The following is a 14,927-nucleotide window of genomic DNA, read 5'->3' on the forward strand; positions in this document are numbered from 1 at the left end:
ACAGGACAGTCAAGGCACAGTATTGGTTATATATAAATATAGCTCAATATTTAGTTCTTGTTTAAATTCTTTTTTCTTTATTTTTGATTAGATATTTTCTTTAATTTTTTAAAAAATATGTGTGTGTGCATGCATGTGTTTTTTTAAAATTTATTTCATGTATATGAGTACACTGTAGCTGTCTTCAGACACATCAGAAGAGGGCATCAAAACCCATTATAGATGATTGTGAGCCACCGTGTGGTTGCTGGGATTTGAGGTACTGGTTCCTCAGTACCTCAGGAAGAGCAGTCAGTGCTCTTAACTGCTGAGCCATCTCTCCAGCCTGGATATTTTCTTTTTTACGTTTCAAATATTTCCCCTTTTCAGGTCTCCCCTTTGGAACCCCTCTCTCCCATCCCCCTTCTCCCTGCCTCTATGAGGGTGCTCCCCCACCCACCTACCCACCCATTCCTATCCTCCTGCCCTGGCATTCCCTTACACTGGGGCATCGAACACCCTCAGGACCAAGGGCCTCTCCTCCCACTGATGACCAACATGGCCACCCTCTGCCACATTTGTGGCCAGAACCATGGGTCGCTCCATGTGTATTCTTTGGTTGGTGGTCCAGTCCCTCCGGGTTGGGGGGATCTGGCCCACATTTAGCTCCTATGTCTGAGCTCTCATGGCCGAGCCTGTAAGCCTCACTTGCCCAAGACAGAGAAATTCCTGTAATGTTGGGCACTGTGGTTCTCGGGAAACAGCAAGCCATATGGTTTTGCTCCCCTAAAGTTTGTTTGTGCTTGATTGGATGTGGGTGGGAGGGATGTAGGCAGGAAATACTTCAAGATGTATGCTTCTTCCTGATTGGACCTGAGGGGAAATTCGGTGGCTATGAGGTTCTGCCTTTTTAAGCCTCTGCAAAATGACCATATCCTGGGAACCTAGAGATGAACCTGGTCAGAGACAATCATTTTGGCCATTATTTAAATTAAACTTCCTTCAATTTTGGCTCAAAATTCTGGAACTGGTCCTTCTCTTGTGATCTTCAGGATTAACATTTGGAGGCCTTTAATGAGATTAAAAAAAATATTCCATCCAGATTCTGCTGAACTTTACTCTGAGGTCCCCAAGAGGCTGGTCAGGCACCCCAGCGGTGTGCCACCTTGGGATAGCTAAACCAGGTGACCCAAGGCCCCAGGGAAGTGCTTTCCACTCTGTAAACTCCTGAGGTGAATGACTTTGCTTGAAAGGAAATAGTAAGAATTGTTATGGAGGTATCATTTGGTAAGTCATAGAAACCATTTTAACTTTCTGGGACATTTTTCTGCCTCATTTCTGGATTCTGGTTCTGGGGCTACCCAAGCTGTGGAGGGGGAGGAAGTGATGAGGTCTGTTCACCCCTGTTCTGGGCAAAGGGAGACATCCACAACTGACTGGTTATTTTTGAGAATTTGGCCAGTTTTTTTCTTTTCTTTTTCTTCTTCTGATTTATCTTTGAGGCCCGAGGATGCCCTGGTAACATGGGCTGGGGTGGGGGAAATCACTCGACTCAGAGGCCTGTCACCTGGATTCTTGTCAGCAGGGTTCCAATGCCAAGGTTTCCCAACACAGCCAATGACACTAAGGGGCCAGACCTACGGTTAGGAGAGGCCCAGTGTTTGTTCAAGGGACAGCTGAAACTGCCACCTATTTGTTGAATTCTCTTGGTCAGACTGGTGAAATTTCTGTAGAATACCAACTGTTAATGTCATTGTCTTATTGACAATGTCATTACTAATTGTTACTGTCATTGTCATTTTGGCTCTTTGTCTTGCCTTCTGTCTGTACCTGACTTTTGTCTTCTGTGTTCTGACTTGGGGAAACTGAATGGACAAATGACAATCTGGGTAGCTTTGAGCTGCTTTGGAGAGGTCACTCCAGAAATGGTGAAGCTTTTGGGGTCTGGCAGTATGGTGGCAGTATGTGGCGGGTCAATGTAAGGCAGTGCAGAGTGCAGTGCCCAGGGCCAGGCTTGGGGGTCAGTGAGCAGCTTTGAAGCAAAGCCCTGGCCAGTGTGGAAGTCTGTGGCTGTCCCTACTGTGGCTACCCCACTGAGGTACTTACTAGGGCAGATACCCAGCAGCAGTCCCTTAGGAATAGCACTAAAGGAAGAAGGGAAAGGCTTACCTGTCTGTCTTAGGTGTATGGATGGGGCTGTGTTTTCTGATGTGTCTGCAAGTTTTGCTGCAAACATGGAGCCAAGGCAGAATAGCATCAGGCTCAATTGAATGAGTGAGCTTACTGCATTCTGTGCTTCTTGGTTATATTTTACTGCTTCTGCTGCCACCAGCTGCCAGCCACAGCTACCATGTCTGCTTTGATGGCTTGGGCTCAGAAAGTATCTCTAAGCTTTCTGGTCACTGAGTTAGATCAAACAATATTTTGGATATAGATAATATCAAAGTTGTCTTATGCTCTTCTATCTTATTGAAAAGATGGTTCTGAAAGTAGGTTATGTCTCCCATTCTCAGACCCAGACATGACTTCAAAGTCTCTGTGTTTACGGTCAAGAGCTATGGCAGGGAGAAAAGAGCAAAGCAGAAGAGCTAAAGGGATTACTAGGTTATTGATTAAGACTATTATATAAACTTCCTGTATCTCAAGATTCATGAGTTTATTGGATATGGATACATACTATCTGTAACAAAAAAGTTAACTCAAAACTCAGATCAAGGCGTTGATAGTTAAAAAATCTATGTACAGGTAATCTTTTTTTTTTTAAACAATTTTTATTTCTTCTCTCAAACTCTGTTTTATTTGGTGAACCAACTGGGATTTTGTTTTCTTGATCTTATGTATATGAGTACACTGTAGTTGTCTTCAAACACCCCAGAAGAGGCCACTGGATCCCATTACAGATGGTTGTGAGCCACCAGGTGGGTGCTGGGAATTGAACTCAGGACCTCTGAAAGAGCAGTCAGTGCTCTTAAGCGTGGAGCCATCTCTCCAGTCCATATAGGTAATCTTTTGTTGTTGTTATTGTTGTTTGTTTCTTTGTTTTTCCTGGCTGTCCTGGAACTCACTATGTAGACCAGGCTGGCCTCTAACTCAGAAATCCATCTGCCTCTGCCTCCCAAGTGCTGGGATTAAAGGCATGTACCACCACTGCCTGGCCGGATAGGTTATCTTAAAGGTACTATTTAGCATGATTCCATTTAAGGATATAAGCAATACACGACCTGCTGCCATCTTTAGTCAGACAAGTGGCTGGCAGCCATATTTGCTAGGGTAGGAGAAGAGGTATGTCGTGTGACTTTAACACCATCTTTATTAAAAGTAACCATGTAATATGCGGCCCAATCAAGGAAGAAATAACAGATCTCCAAGATATTTTAGATTAGGATGGATTTTTTAAATAATTTCTGTATTGAAAACAAAGTTTATGAAAGTTACATTTAAAAACAATGCTTCTTTAATAAGATATTAAAGCTGCATCTCCATGTGTTCATATATGAAAATGTATGTTGCTGGCAGCCAAATTTTGTAACCTAAACGTCAACTAGGTGGTACTGGTCTTAAAGACATGAAGGGATCACAGAGCTGGCTGAGATCTAGAAAGCAGGCTATGTATGCTGCTGAGGGCGGGGCCAGGGAGGTGACCCAAGCCCAAAGGACTATGAATGAACACTGAATTGTTTACCCTGTTGGGAGCTTGGTTTTGCCTTGTACAGATTATGGTTTTACCCTGCATCTTCCCTTCTAAAATAAAAAGAGGTACTTTATTTTTGATATTGCAGGAGCACACAGTTGAAAGATTTTCAACTTCTTAAAAGGAAATTTTGAAGTTTCCCAGAAAATTTAAATTTAAAAAACTGGATATTTTTAAGGAACAGCTTTAAAAATATTTAAATTTATAAGCCCATGGGGCATTTTATATGTATAAGATATTTTATTTTGGCCATTTTTATTAATATGTAATCTTGATAAATAGATAATAAAACGTTAAAAATTAGGGTCACAGCTATGAGGACCAAGCACTAAACACCAGAAAGTGGGATATTCTTATCTTAAGATGCAACAAGACAATGACCTAAGCAGTCTGGCAAACAGTCTCTCCTTACCCAAGCTCTACTCAGGATAGCAGAGACTGATTTAAGAATGAATGTATAACTTCCTTGTCTTTACTGTGTTAAGCTGTAGCTACTTTGATATACTGAGTCATATAAGAAACTGTGATATTCTGTAATGGTACACTATATAAGGACCAGGAAAGTAAAGTTGCATGGACTATATTGCTGATTTAAGAACTGTATTTTGAAACTAGAAGAGGTTCAATTCATAAATTGTTATTTTTTTATTATAAACTGTTAAATATGACTAAGCTTTAATATGTCCAGAATTATACTTGTAGCCAATCTAAGTATTAATTTAATTAAATTCCAGAAATATGTCTTATTTAGCCTCCTATATATGTTTTTAAGGTTAAACCTAAAGCAAGTAAGTAAAACCATGCGTGGTTTATTTAGCTTAGATATACTTAGACTTGTAAGAGATCTGCTGAGTATGGCATTTGAAATGTTTAATGAAAAACTTAGCATGACAGACGGAGACCCCAGCTCCTAGTAGTGATCCCAAAGTCTCCAACAAGATGATTGGGCACAAATATAACTCTATCTGGATTGTGGTAACACCAACCACTTGAAAGCACTGCCTTGCCTGCAGTCAGGGCCCAGCCCAAACCAGAGACAAGCAGGACAATAGGGAATTGACTGTCCCACTTAGCCTAGACAAAGTAAGGTCAGTCCTCCATGCTCCCCCTACAAAGGAAAGCCTCTCACCTTCTGGGTCCCGTCACTGATGCTACCCTGGTACCTCTGCCCTTAAAGCGAAGCCATGGAGCCCACAGGAGCCTGAGAAGACTGTCTAGGTAATGGACTAGTCTCTGTCATTCTCACTGACACATAGGCCCTTTGGAGCACACTTCCTCCTATAGTGTAGTCCTCTCAGATCTCTGCTGGCATTGATGGTCAGACTGGCTTTGTCAATATCGGGCAACTGCCCCTTCCACCTAGGCTGCCGCCTCTTTGTTAGCCCATTCCATATATAAAAATTAGATCGAGTTTTTCCTCCTAGATCCACTAGGTCTCTTGTTGCTCCTACTCTCCCCAGTTAGTGAGACTATGAGATTGAAACTTCCAAATGTAAGGTTTTCCTGTAAGATCCTAAACTTGATCTTTTTGTTCCCAGTATGTCTGTCTCAGCAGATTTCCACTTGGCTGACAGACGCCACTGGGAATCAGCTGCAGAATGTGAACTGCTGAGCTCTGGACTTGCTGAAAGCTGATGCAAACCGATCCAGCCTGTGTGACTGTCCCGTCCCTTCAGCTGGGTCAGCTAACCAGATGCGGTTGATGGATGCACCATTGCTCGATTCCCCTGACGGTTTCTGACAAGTATTTTAGCCTTCCTGGGCCCTGACAACAATGCCCTAGTTTCGGCCAGAAGAAGTTGCAGAAGAGAACACATCACCCATTGTCCCCAACAGGCTGAAATGCTGCCAAAAGGAAACTCCCTGACATAGGGAACAAAATAATTACCTATAGTGTCAATTGGCATACCAGGAAAGTGGACCCAGATTTACCACCAGAGATATTCACTAACTAAAATAGTTCTACAATATGATAGGACACCTGGCCTGCTTTATGCAGAACAAGGAGATATTATATGACTTTAGGAGAATTTTTTTTTTGTACAAACCATCCAGGATTATAATCTGACTGTACTAAAAACCCCTCAACAACAACACTAACACCACCACCATCACCACCACCACCACCACACTTTGAAAAGGGGATCTGAGATGAAATAAATGACTGGTGCCCCATCCATTTCCAGGCTCCTTCTGGATAGTAACTCTGATGTCAGCCATCACTGAGTCTTTGAACCTTCTGTTTCTCCTAATTACTGTTGGCTCTTACATCACTGATACCGTAACTAAATGACAATTACTATCTGGGTACCATCAAACTTGTGGTCATTAGATCCCAATATAAACAGGTACCAATCACAGAGTCAAGGATTTGACTCAGGATACAACTCACGGGGGAATCCAGGAGCCAGAATTAAACTGTAAGCCTCTCTCGCCCAAGGACAGAGAAATTCCTGCAATGGTGGGTGCTGTGGTTCTTGGGAAATAGCAAGCCACGTGGTTTTGCTCCTCTAAAAAAGTTTGTTTGCACCAAATGTGCTTGATTGGATGCGAGCAGGAGGGATGCAGGCAGGAGATATGTCAACAGGTATGCTTGTCTCTGCTTGGACCTGATAGGAAATTCGGTGGCTGCGAGGTTTGCCTTTTTAAGCCTCTGCAAAACGTGACTCCTGACCATTTCCTGGGAACCTAGAGATGGACCTGGTCAGAGTCCATCATCCTGGCCAGTATTTAATTAAAGCTGGCTTCAAATTTGACTCAACATTGTGGCACTGGTCTTTCTCCCATGATTTTCCGGCTTAATAAGCCACACTGGATACAGAAGGAGTAACGCATGGTGTTTTTTATGATGTTGTTATGCTTTTTAGTTTCCACTGCCCCTCTCTCAATGTCTAAAACATTTAAAAACATTATGAGTTAGGGGCTGGGGAGATCGCTCAGCAGTTAGGAACAAATGCTGCTTTTGCAGAGGGACCAGAGTTCAGCTCCTAGTACCACTCTGCTCCCGCCCTCTCGCCCACAGCCCAGAGCTAGCTCCATTCCGTACTGCTGCTCCTCAGCTCTGCCATGGCAGCTGTTTTCCTGGGGTCTCCCTCATCCTCTCAGGGGTTCCTTCTTTCTTTCTACAGTATTCAATCCTTTTTCTGGGATCTACTATTTCTTGGTTTACATATTCAGTTTTGCTGAAGCATATCTTGATTTTTTAAAAAGGGCGCAGAAGAGACACTGACACACTGCATGTCGGGAGAATGCCCTTGGCCCTGACTAAGCCCAGCAGGGCCAGACTGTGTAGGTGGAAAATAGTTTTCTGCAGAGCTTGTGAATACATTTGCTTCACTTTCCTTTAGCTTCCAACATCACAGTTCAGAACTCTGATTTTTGTACTTTGGATAAAACTCCCCCTTTCCTCGGAACATTTTAGAATCTTTTGTTTGTCTCTAATGTCACAGTGATGCACTTTGACTCGATCTGTTTTTTTCTGCTTCCTGGGGCATTTGGTGGCTTCCTTAGGACCAGGGACTTCGGTTCTAGGATTTTTATTCACCTGCTCTGTGGATGACACATGCCGTCCACTTTCTCTGTTCTCTTTGTCAGGGGTGCTGCTTCCCCAGGACTGGGCCTCCCGCATGCACTTCATTTCTTTCCCTCTGATTTCCTTTACTCTGCTTTCTTGGAAGTTTCCCCAACCATATTTGTTCATATTTCCAGTGTAGATTCAATTTCTGGTCTAAATCTTAAGTCCCAGGCAATCTCTCCAGTGTCTCATCCTCCCCAGCGACACCCACCCCCCATTCCTTCAGCACAGCATTTACTTGAATCTCTCCAGCTGCAGTTTCTCCTGGCCTAGTCCCTGCTCTTCTGGGATGCTCTACTTTATATGTTTCCCTCAAGTGCCAATCCCCAGGACCCACATAGACAACCAGCTCCCAAAACTTGCCCTTGGGCTTCCACACTCAAGCCATTGAACCCACATACACTGCACACACTAAATAAAATGCAATAAAATATTTAAAGACCTTTTGGGAACGTTATCTAAAGGACAGATGGAGAACAAGTGAAGCCTTTGATCACGGGAACCTTGCAGCACACAGTAGGGAAACAATAAGGCAGCACAGCCTGAGCACACACTACCCAGCTCTGATAACGGCCACATCCATCAGTGCTCCAGAGTGGAGCACAGTCTGAGTAGGCACCCCAGCTCTCACAGCAATCACATCCATCAGTGCTCCAGAAAGGATGCTGACTCCTCCTTCTGCTAAAAAATCTGCTGGAGGGCTGCAGATGTGGCTCAGTGGTTTAGAGCACTTGCTTCTCTTTTAGAGAAACTGAGTTCAGTTCCCAGCACTCAGGTTGGGTGGCTCATAACTGACTATAAATCCAGCTCCCAGGGATCTAATATCCCTTTTTGGCTCCTACGGTCACCTGCACTCAGGTGGCATACACACATACTTAAAAACAAATCTGCTATAATAGAGAAGACTTCAGACAGTGCATTATTTTCACCTGCAAACACTTTCATATAATTTCTAATTGATCAGAATATTCTTTTTATTTTGATTTAGATAAAATGCAATATCCCTAAAATAACTCCTTCATATCATCTAACACATGGTCCATATTTACATTTCCCAGATTATCTGAAAAATACTTTCTCATAAAAGGTTTGAATAAAGAACAAAAACTTCCTGCATTTGACTTATGACTCATATATCTTCTAAGTTTCTTGTTTGGTTGTTGTGCATGTGTGTGCGTGTAGGTCAGAGGATAACCTCGGTGTCAGTGTTGTTCCTTACCTTATGCCTTCTGGGAGAGAACCCCTTACTGGTCTGGAACTTTGCCAAGCAGACTAGGCTAACTGGCCAGGAAGCTCTAGTGATCCCCAATCTCACAAGCATTGAAATTACAAGAATGCTCCACCATGTCTCTGGCTTTTTCATGGGTTCTGGGGGATTGAAGTCAGGTCCCCATGCTTACAAGGCAAGTAGTTTACCAACAGAGCCAACTCCCTAACCCACTAATTCTTTTCTAATCCACAAAGAAAGCATTATTCTCTAAATTAAATACTTAAAACTGAATGCTTACAAAATGAAGGCAAATCAAATCTTTGAAATTCAAAATCATAAGTGCTCTGGGGCACATGTCTCATGGGTATATTTATTGGCCTAACACTTCATTTAGTCCATCTACTAAGAAGGTATTCTTCTGCTTTATTTACTGAGGCAGCCGGTGAGGCTTTAGAGACATTGGCCTCTGGATCCATGCATGCTTAAAAGCCTCCCTGCACCATGCTGCAGAAAGCAATGATGGTATTGGATGTGTACATTCAGTAATAAGTATATATATTAGACTTCATCTTAGAAATGCTTTCAAGCAATTTACTTCACTGGATGGCACTGGGCAGCATTGGGGTCTTCTGTTAGCTAAAAGCCTAACACTCAACACTTCTGGTCATTCCTCTGCTCCCACGTCCCTCCTGTTCTTTTAATCCTACCAAAGGAATTTGCTCTCCTCTTCTCCTTTTCTCTCCATACTCAGTCTCTATGGGCTGAGGGGCTGCCATGTGCTAGATGCATTATAAACTTCATCCCACAGAATCCTCACCATCGCATAGAGGAGAAGCCCTCCAGAATCTAGGGAACTGCTCCAGGCCACTGGGCTCTTGCCAGCTCCTCACTATTCTGGAAAGCAAACTCTGATCATCCTGGAGGTAAAAGCCAATTCTGAGAGGTTCACGACTTATTTATAGCTACACTAGTACCTGCTCCATGAAATCCACCGCAGACATAGAGCTTCCCGTCCACGGCACCCGCACTGGTGGAATTGGTTCGCAGTGAGAGGAGGGGACTTGGCATAGGTGGGCCTTCCCTCCAGAAGTCCCCGTCGGGGTTGTAGATCTCCACCACATCAAGGCATTTCCGAACTTGTCCCTTGTCCCGGCCCACACAGCCAATTCCGCCTAAGAGAGTGAAGCACAGAGATGGGGTGTTGGAAGCAGAAGTCTCACAGTGGACATCCTCCTCCTCTAGCACCGCCGTGGGCAGCACCAGCTTGCTGGCCTTGACTTTGCTTTGTCACCTATTTCAAAGATAAGTTTAATGTCACTGTAATGCTGTATTTGCCATTACTGCTTCGGGAAGATTTATTCCGCATAGGCCCTGCAAAGTTGGGGTTCACACAATGAGCACTCCCTTTCCAGTAAGAATATTGGTTGAATGACGCAGACACCTGCCTCGCTGTGAGCTCTGAGGTCACCATGCAGCTGCCAAGGACTCTTGTTCGTGACTCATCACTGCAAGCTGGGCTCCTCACCTGCATGCATACTTTCCCATGTGAAAAGAAGGCTCGTTGGTAAATTTCAGGCTTGGGATTAGAGGGAGGCCAGGAAGCCTGGAGGGTGAAATGTGCAGGCCTTCCTTACTGGACCCCGGGATTTATCCAGCAGGTGCTCGCCAACGCCCCATTGCTGGCAAGGTTGGACACGACAAGGCGTTTGCTCCTGCTCTTTAGAAATTAATGACATGGTAGCACATACTTTAATACCAGCACTGGGGAGGTAGAGGCAGGCAAGATCTCTGTGAGTTCAAGGCTAGGCTAGTCAACATAGCAAGTTCCAGGTCAGCCAGGGCTATATCATGAAATACTGTCTCCAAACAAGAAGTTAACAGCGTGGAAGGAGCCATATATGTAAACAAATAGAAAGGAAGGCAGGCATCTCAAGGACTACTTCAGATGGAAACGGGGACAGAGAGAATATGTACAGAATTAGGACTTTTAAGTCCCATTGTATAAAATTTTCCAACCCACTGTGATCAGAAACACCAGTCTGTATGCGGTTTGTTTTTATTCTCTCCTGCTGTGGTGATTTGAATAAGATGCACATGAGAATTTTGAGCTTTTGAATACTTGGGCTATCAAGGGGGAGGGGGGCTTTGAGAGCTCAAAGGCCTGTACCATTCCCACTTTGCTCCTAGCTTCCTGTTTGTAGTTCAGGATGTGAGCTTTTAGCTTGCTGCTCCAGCTGCCTAGCCAGCCTGCTGCCAAGCTCCCCCTCCCTCCATCGTAAAGGACTCCCACCTCCCTGGAATGGTAAGCCACAGTAAACTCTCCCTTCTATTCGCATGGAGCTTTGGTCATAGTGTTCTATCATGAGAATAGAAAATTAATTAAAACATCTCCCAAGTCCCAAGACGAAAGGTTTTAAATGTGAGGGTCATAGTTCCTGACCTCCAGGGCAGCTCCTGAGACTGAGGCAGATTCCCTGGAAGAAGGGACACTTTTGTTTTTGCAATAGTTCTCAGAGTTACTCCACTCCATTCAGACCCACTGCTAATCTTTGTATGTCAAGGAAGGACTGTAAAGTGTTGGCCTTGGCTATACCAGCCCTCTGAGAGGATGGTCCTGGAAGGGCCACTACATACGTGGGGTGACACTGCTTATCATCATCAGGGTATACTGTTTGTCACATATAGAAAACTAAGACATACTTATGACCTTTCTTATAGGTTCCGCTTGCTGAGAAATTTTTCACATGGTCGCCTCTTTACTGGCGTTATTTGACCAGTTCTTTCAGCATGAACCCAGAGACTGAAATATCAACGCAGGATGAGCTTAGCCGCCTTCTCTCTTATCTGCCTTGAGAAGTAATTTAGTCTACTTTGAAGCCTAGTCTAAACTGTGTTTGGGGGGAAGGGTCGCACTGGCCTCAGCACAGCTCTTGTGCTCATGGGCAGGGCCACTTTCAGTGTGGCTCTGTGGTAGTAGAACACTTCTTCACCTTAGGGAAAATGGGACTTGCCAAGAAGTCACGTAGAAGAGGGTTTGTGTGTGGCAGCAGAGCCCTGCAAGGTAAGAAGATGGTGAGACCCTCTGAGAGGTAGGGGAGATGCTTTAGGGCTGGCTTATGTTGCAACCAGGTTAGACCAGGGAGTGAAGCAAAACGTTTAGACAGAAGTCAGTAGGAGTCAGGCTGAGGCAGGCAGAGTGCCAGCATCTTGATTCTGAGTCAGAAGTCCCACCTTAAATCACCTCAGAGAGGTTGCCCCAGTGTGACACAAGCAGAGTGCTTATAAGTCTTGACTGTCTGAGATAATGAGAGTTCTTGTCACCTTTGCGCTGCTACCGAGTGTATTTAATTACTGCATTCGAAACTAACCTTGGGAAATGTGCCCGTTCTCGTTGGTGAACAGATACTTCACATGCTCTGTCCCACCCCCGGGTGACCCCAGCTTGTTCTGTGCTGTTTCTGTCCTGGCCCCTGAAGCCTGGACTCAGTCTCTGTGTCACCGAGTGTAATTTCACCTCAAGCACACTCCATTAGCACTAGGCTTAATGAGCTTAGACTGAAGATGAATCTTGATTAGATAAATAATCAAATAAAGCCCTGATCTTTATTAATAAGTAAGTGCTGGCTCTACAAGTACAGGCTTTTGATGAGGGGACGCCTAGGGTGGGATCTGCATAGCTGCAGAATGTCAATAAGTCAGCTCAGTGGCTTTCACTTATGCGCTGCCAGAATCTCTGAGCGTGACGTCCCCTCACTCAAAACCAAGCAAATGAGCAGAAATTACCTTTATAGGTCATGCCCAAATGCACCCCATGTGCAAAATACATGCCTGAATTATTCAGGGGTAAGAGGGAGAAGAATGACAACTTGCTATTCTTTCTTCATTTTATTCCTACAAAGATGAAGATGGCCTCTTCTGATTTTGGGCTATGCTAGATTCTTCATTTCTGGGGATGAGTGAGAGCTGGCTGAAGGCATGGGGACTTGCCGCCCAGTTGGCCCTGAATCTGATGCACACCCTTCCCCTTCAGGCCTGCCTCAAGATGGCAGGCTTATCCTACTCTGATCTGGGCTTGATCCAAAGCAGGAGAGGGATTTCACCAACAGTTCTGGCAAACGCCCAAAGTTGCTTGCATTGCTAAACCAGACAAGGGGGTGGGGAATGACTGAGGCACCCACGTGCCTTGGTGAGAGCATGTGGACTTTTAGAAACAGATCCCGGTTCACATTCTTGTGTCACTACTTGATAGCCAAATGAAGTTGATTGATTTAATTCTTCTAAGCCTCAATCACTCTCACCTGTAAGCTAAAAATGATAACACCAATCTTATAAAATGTGGCAAGGATCAAATGATTAGATAACAACAAAGAAAGGAGAAAGCCGGGGCCTCTGAGCACTGCTGGGTATCTCCGGGGGAACTTTCTTATACACAGTTCCTCTTGTGGATGGCATCATGACACACATGCACCTGGGACTCTGATGACGGTTATTTTCTTTCGTGTTTGAAAGCCACTGAGCTAACTTTCATGTATGTGGGGTTTTACATAAACAAGTGTTTTTTGAAATTGTTGAGTTTGCCCTAAATTAAATTATTATGTGTAACTGAATTATTGAATTGTTGTTGGTTTAGGGTCAAATGCTCATAGACATTTCTTGTGAATCTGAGTAGAGGGAATCAGGTCAAAAGTCAGTGACAAGTTGTGCTAGTGCATGACTACAATCCCATCACTTGGGAAGCTTTGGCAGGAGGACTGCCATGAATCTGAGCCTAGCCTGGGCTGTACAGGAAGTACAAGGCCACTCCAGACCACACAATGAGCATCGATCCAGCCAGGGCTACAGAGTAAGACTGTCTCAAAAATCCAAAAACAATCAGGTATCAGGAAGCTCGCTCTGATCCCACAGAGCCACTTACATGGCCATAACATTTGAGCTGTAAGAGCTGAGCGGAAGACAATTCTAGAAACCATAAGCTTCTGGGAGAAAAAGTGGCCCATCTCTCCGAGCCACCAGGCTTCCTTCTGACTCACGACCTGAGCCTCTGCCTACAAATGGGATGCTTGTTGCAATCGCTTTACTCTCACACAGGTAGTCAGCTCTCCGATTCCCCAGTAGATACTTTAGAATTCTAGTTTCAAGTTTGAAGCCTTAAAAAACATCAGCTTGTCAGTTTCTAGAACCCAACACAAGGGCTCTAGGGTATTTTCAGTTAAAAAGAGAAGCCCAAGTATCATGTGTTATAGCTTGATTTTAGATAGAAAAACCTGCAAATCTCAATTGTTTTGTGCCTTCCAAGTAGAAATGCAGGGGCTTCTGTGTTCTGTCCTTAAGATATTCAGTCTTCTGGGAGGTTACACACATAAAATAGAGTGTTGGGGGTTACACACTGATAGATGATCACAATGAAATATAGATACAGTCTTTTTTGTTAGGTCATTAGTGATAGAATCTACTGTAGCTAAGTTGCAGTCAGTGGCTACATGCAAGGTCTGGTCTTCTTAGTACTGCTAAGGATGCCAAATGGAAAAGGGGTAACATGTATTTTATGCTTAGCTGGAAACACTTTGTGACTGCGTACAAGCAATGGTCAGCCATTCGCTCCAGCCGAGAGCTTCTTGGTCACTGAGGCACTCACTTCATGCGGGGCTTTGTTCTCAGGGCAAGGAGGCACTGAGGATAACCTATTTGACCTTCTGACAACAGTAAAGCCTGTGTTACTCCCATTCAGCATGTGTGTAAGGAATGTCATTTTAAGCAATGAAAACTCATGCAAATCAGAGTGGAACCAGGCAGGCGTTAGATCACTTGTTAGGACACTTGGACCAAATAATGAACTGCTCAGAGCTAGCTATGAGTAGACATACTGCACTCATCCTGGTCTCTTTTATACCAGCATGGGGCTGGCTAATGCAGCACAGGGTTAGTAAGTACTCTGAGCATATGCCACCTATAGGGACAGTCTCACAATGTCTGTGTTCTCAAAGTTCAATCCTATGATCTTTCACTCCACAACTGCCTGGAAACTCCCTACTATCAGGCTCTCAGCTCCTTTCAGACCTTCTGACAGGTATCTGCCAGGGGCAGAAGCCAGGCATGTGCCATTTTAAAGCACAGCCTAGCTAACTCACATTACAATTGTAGTTAAAAAACAAAGACAAAGTCTTGTTACCGTGAAGCTTGGTATTCTCATGAAATAGTTCACCACTAAAGCAATCTTTTGGGTGCATTTACAGTCATAACGTGGCCCTTTTATGTAACTCTTTCCTTCATTACTCTTTAATGGCATTCAAGCTGAGCCGGGCTCAGACGATGCTGTTATATTTTCAGCAAGGCAACAATGGTTTGCAGCATTAGCAGTGTGGGAAGAGTTGACATTGGCCATCTCCCTCTAAAAGGAAATCAAAAGCCTCTATTTAAAAAATTGCCATGAGACCTCTACTGTGGCTTTTATAAAGTAGAACTTTACATGAAGA

General features: G+C 44.2%; 1 protein-coding gene across 1 annotated transcript in view; it reads right to left on the reverse strand.

Annotated features, from left to right (window-relative positions):
- Positions 1 to 14,927, reverse strand: part of Kbtbd12 (kelch repeat and BTB domain containing 12) — a 75,981-nt gene that overhangs the window by 26,566 nt on the left and 34,488 nt on the right. The window contains exon 5 of the mRNA XM_052174284.1: positions 9,429 to 9,626. Coding sequence (XP_052030244.1) covers positions 9,429 to 9,626 — 198 coding nt within the window. The remainder of the gene's footprint in view (positions 1 to 9,428; positions 9,627 to 14,927) is intronic.

Source organism: Apodemus sylvaticus, chromosome 2, assembly GCF_947179515.1.
Source record: "Apodemus sylvaticus chromosome 2, mApoSyl1.1, whole genome shotgun sequence".
Classification (NCBI taxonomy): domain Eukaryota; kingdom Metazoa; phylum Chordata; class Mammalia; order Rodentia; family Muridae; genus Apodemus; species Apodemus sylvaticus.